The sequence below is a fragment of the Panicum virgatum genome, chromosome 8K (assembly GCF_016808335.1).
Source record: "Panicum virgatum strain AP13 chromosome 8K, P.virgatum_v5, whole genome shotgun sequence".
NCBI classification, from domain to species: Eukaryota; Viridiplantae; Streptophyta; class Magnoliopsida; order Poales; family Poaceae; genus Panicum; species Panicum virgatum.
The window spans coordinates 4,234,258-4,239,311 of record NC_053143.1 but is presented as its reverse complement, the minus strand read 5'-3'; the positions used below and the strand labels follow the sequence as shown (position 1 = coordinate 4,239,311).

The window sequence follows — 5,054 nt, the reverse complement described above, 5'->3', positions numbered from 1 at the left end:
ATCATGGACATCATCATTGTCTAAAAAATAAAAGCATTAGAACAAACATGAGAAAAAAATATAAAAACTTGATATACATAAGAAGCATATCAACTGGAGATTCCCAATCATGATATTCAGAATTGTGACATGGACCTTCAAAATTCTGATGTCCAGAAGTAGCAAAAGAAAAAATTTCTGTGGCAAGCAATGACAATCTATTTGAGAACAATGAAGCAACTCCACCACTTGGAGGGCCACTCAACTGCTGCAATGCCAACTCGTCAACTAGCAATTGGCAATGCCTATCAACAATGATCTTTATATTTGCTATCTAATAATGATTTTAAAAACATATTAGAACCTAGAACCTAATGAGAAATGAACCATGAACACCAGAAGGTACAGGAGACATATATTGTGACCAGAAGATGATCCAGCCTCTGGAACTGAGCCGTGAACACCAGCAGGTGCGGGAGGCACATCAGCTGCAGGATGCCCAGCAGAATTCACATGTTCGCCAGCTTGAGCATCGTCAGGTTGAGCAGGTGCAACAGGTCCAATACCAGGTTCATGATAAGGTGTCAAAGACATATCACGGAACTGCAACAAAATATTAAAAATTTATTTGAGAATGAAAAACAAAAAACATTATATGAATCTATCAAGGAAAGACTATGAAACTCACAGGAAGAGCACCATAGGACAAATATCTAGCCCTGCTAGTAATATCAACATCAACTTCAGTGATAAACTTGAAATCGTCAGTTGTCACATGACAGAATCGAGGAACACCATAAACCAAATGGTACCCATTTTCATAATTCTAATGTAAATCTAGAAAATCAATATACATAACTTGTATAAAAAGAACGACCTCATAAAATTAAAATAAGACAGTAAAAAATTAATATAAACGGAACAAGAATGAAAATGAGAATATCATTGAAATCACACTCACAGCAAACATTGGAAGGCAGTGGCAGTAAAAGAATGAACGATTCCGGATGCTGACATCTCGAGAATTAATAACAGATTAGAATTTTCTAACTTCAGATAGACTACACTGAAGCACATGAGAAGTCCAATCATAATTCATTATCTCCTCTGATCTCATCAGGAATTGCAGATATTTCAAATCAACAGAATTCTGCGATTCAGGACATATGACAGTAGCAAGAGCAACTAGCATGAATGAACGCATGAATGCATCCTTGTTATGCTCAGCTAAGCATATTTGAATGGCCCAACTAATAGCAGGCTTGTCCTTGCCATTCAAATAATCATCATACACTGCAACTACTTCATCATCTACTTCATCACTGAATTGAATATGTTCATTACCAGATGGTATGCCCAAGACTGTACCAACCATCGATGGTGTAAATCTGATAGACTTTCCTTGAAACCGAAATTCAGACACACCAACAATGATTATAGACAAAACTCATTCCAACAAGGGGATAGAAATCTTGAAATCAGATAACAAAAGCAATTGACCAAAACCACTTTCTTGGACAAAACCTTTTTGATCCTCTTCCAAATCATTAACAAATTTCTTGAAACGACCAGGTGAGAACCACATCTTAATCCGTGAATAACAACCTGATGACTGACTCATTGCTAAAATGAAAAAAATGTAAAATTTAAAAGAAGTTCAATCAAATAGAAGACATTAACAATATAAACTAGTAATAATAAAACAGATGCAGAACATAATGTAAGACAAAGTAGGACATAATATATGTACAAAAGAACAAAGTGTGAAGGAAAATCGAACAACACTTAACAAAATTAATATAAATATAAATTGTTATCATACACTACACTTGTCAATTCTATATCACATATGACTTTGTTCAAGCGGGAAAACTCCGATATGGCATACTCAATAATCTCAAAAGGCAACTAAACTGCATACAAAAGAAACTAATAGTTAAAAAAGTGCATAAACTACCACGTGCACTTATTAATGTAACTCCTACAATCAATAATCAGGAGCAAACTCTGAATTCCGAGGTATAATTACTAAAAACAGAACAAATACAGAATACACGACAACATGAAACAAATCGAACTTAATATATCTGTTACTACTACAACAACAGTAACAATCATTTGTTAAATAAAATATTAACTAGCACTTAATATTACAACATCAGTGACTACTAAACTAAACACAAATTAACTACACAAGTAACATGCAGAACAAAAGTACAAACAGATCAGAACAAATCCAAAGGGATGAATGCAACTAATTAACCAACAACAATAAGCACAGATGAAATTCATCTACTAGTGATTTATTCTAATCTACCAAGTATGAAGGCACCTAATCAAACAGGGAAACCCTAGATATAAAATAACAGAAACCACCAGATAATTGAAATACGAACTGAGCAACAGCGCTCACCTGAATGCAGAGGACGACAATAAAATCCACTAGATAAACCCTAAGTAGGAAGTGAGTAACAGAACGAATCGACCAATATCACTGGAGAAACATGTAAACAATTGAAAAAAAGTAGAAAAAACGGCATAAACTCAGTAAGATGACGAGAAAAGTAGGAATCGAGTACATCAAAATCCCATTCCGCGGAGAAACCCTAAACGAGGGGAACCTACCCGAACCTCACCGGCAACGAACACAACCGCGCCGAAGACCCGCCGGAGAAGCCAGAACTCAACCACGCCGAAACCGCCGGAGAAAGAGAGAAGAAGAGTGCGTCGGGACAGTGCGTTCAGGAGAAGAAACCGGATTTAAGAACACAACTGGAACGGGTAACAACTAAATGGGCCGGAATAAGTCTAAATGGGCCGAATCGCGGAAACAGCGCGCAAAAACGGCCCAAGTGCGCGCGTGGACTTCTTCAGGCGATGGTTCGCCAATTTGCAACCCACGTAATATAGCCGTTCCGCGGGGCCTACCTGCAACCTTGTTCTCAGCCCGCAACGTAACGCAGACAGAACGGCGACGGCTCTGCGGAGACTATTGGGCCGGCCCATGGAACGGGCGGGCTCGGGAAGTCGTCGTGTGCCCGGCTGGGCTGGGCTGGGCTTCACACGCGCGTCTGGCCTTGCGATGTCGTCCTGCTCCCGCCGCCGCCGCTGCCGCCATCGGTCTTCCAGACCTTCCATGGCACGGCGGCCGACCCCGGTGACGCGCGTTTCCGATCCAAGGACAGACGCAAGTGCACACTGCGGCGCCATCGTCGTCGTCTTTAATCAACCTGACCGTACCAGCAGAAGAGGCCGCGCGCAGGCGAGCGAGCTCATCAGATGTCCTTCGGACATCACGGCGCGCTTCGCAGCAGGCAGATGAAGGCGGCGCAGGCCCTCCGGCTGGGCTGTGATCATCAATTGATGGAGCTTGAAGACGAGGTGACGTGTGCCTGGAAGCGACTGAAATAAAACCTCCCTCATCCTCCAGGCAGCGCTCGTAATCCCCTGTGCCATTAATCCACCCACCCCACCCCCAAGCTGCACGCATTCAAGCTTCGCCTGTGCAGCTGTGCTGCATCCATGACCGCTCCATTTTAATTTCCGAACCCTGGCGCTGCCGCTGGTGGTGTTCTGCTGCAGCCAGCACGGCGGCGGCCAGCAGCGTCAATGCCAGCCGCCTGCCTCGACGCGGATGCTACTGCCCTGCCACGCCACTGCACGCGCATCTGGGTGCTGGTTCCCCTGTTCCCGCGACCGATTCTTCCACCGTGGTCCAGCTACTGCACGCCTGCACCACACCACAATCACCGGTTCCTCTGCCCGCCAAGAAGTGAAGAGGAATACTGGTAGTCAAAAAATTCTCAGTTTGATAAAATTAATAAGAAATTGTATTAACATTTATGTTACAAAATATTATTTTAGGTTAATCATGTAATATACTTTCATACTAAATCTATGTGGAGGTATAAAATAATAGTAAATTTTTATATAAATTTAGTTAAACTTGTAATTGTTTGACTCGTTGGGAAGTGAAAGTTGCATTATTTTGCGTTCTTTTAAGGACGGAGGTAGTATAGCAGCTGCAGGTGGTTTTTATGAAGGCAACTTTAACTGATCATTGAATGGTTTGATGATCGTTCTGACCCGTCAACATCACGAAATTTTTTTGATGTTCGGGTAAATTTTTTTGATCTGCATGTAATACGCACCGGTTATGAGCAATGCCATCTGATTAGAAAGCTGAACCATTCATGGACTGCAGTACTCTTAACTCGAATAGCAGCTAGCATTGTTATTATTACGACGACTAAAACCATACTACTAGCGTAAGCAACACAACAGCGTCATAAACATAGTAGCAACTAGATCAGCAACTACTCTACCAGCCTACAAGGCTACGACATAACCAGGAAGGGCCCTGTCCGTCCAGTGGATGATCCAACGGCGGTCACTCCCCCACCGCGCCTCAAGATTCGTGCCCGAGCAACCTCCTGAGCTAACCATCCGTATGAGCATCCACTGGACGGGGCGGGGCACGCCGCGCACGCCGGCCGGCCTCCCTTCACTTGCCCTTGCCGCGCCTCTTGTCGCCGCCGCTGCCGCCGGCGCCGGCGCCGTGGAGGAGGTCCACCAGGGAGGGCTGCTTGCAGTTGATGCAGGTGGGGAAGTCCTTCTTAGCCACCATGCAGTACATCAGGCACCGCGTGCAGGCGCCGATCACCATCGGCGACTTGCCCCCCGGGCTGCCGTCCGACGACACGCACGAGCTCGGGGACGAGGACGACGAGTCGCTGCCGTCGCCCCCATCCACCTCCATCCTCCCGGCCGCCGCCGCCGGCGGCGACAGGTGCAGCTGCAGCTCCGGCCTCGCGCCCCTCGCGCCGCCGCCCCTGCCGCCGTTGCTCATGGCTCGCTGACGCTGTTCGGCAAAGATTGACTATGGTGACAAGATCAAGAAGGCGTGAAAGAGAAAGAACGCAAGCAAGAGATCGAGAGGTTGAGGCCTGGTAGATGTTACTTGACTACCTGAAGTTTGATGAGAAGTGAAGAGGAAGCAAGGAGATGTGCTGTTGCAGGCTTGCAGCAGCTCTGGTATGTTTGGTTGTGGGGCTTCAAGGAGTTCCAGGGGCCCT

At 45.1% G+C, this 5,054-nt stretch overlaps 1 protein-coding gene across 1 annotated transcript; it reads right to left on the bottom strand.

The window, feature by feature from the left end:
- Positions 1 to 4,186: 4,186 nt before the first annotated feature.
- On the bottom strand, positions 4,187 to 5,054 carry LOC120646097 (protein GL2-INTERACTING REPRESSOR 1-like). Its single transcript, XM_039922811.1, has 2 exons — positions 4,948 to 5,054; positions 4,187 to 4,840 (listed from the first exon to the last, which is right to left on the bottom strand). The coding sequence occupies exon 2, from the start codon at positions 4,826 to 4,828 to the stop codon at positions 4,484 to 4,486; it is 345 nt and encodes a 114-aa protein (XP_039778745.1). The 5' UTR covers positions 4,829 to 4,840; positions 4,948 to 5,054; the 3' UTR covers positions 4,187 to 4,483.

Coding starts and splice junctions, on each gene's coding strand:
- LOC120646097 (XM_039922811.1), bottom strand. CDS start 4,828: ATGAGCAACGGCGGCAGGGGCGGCGGCGCGAGGGGCGCGAGGCCGGAG.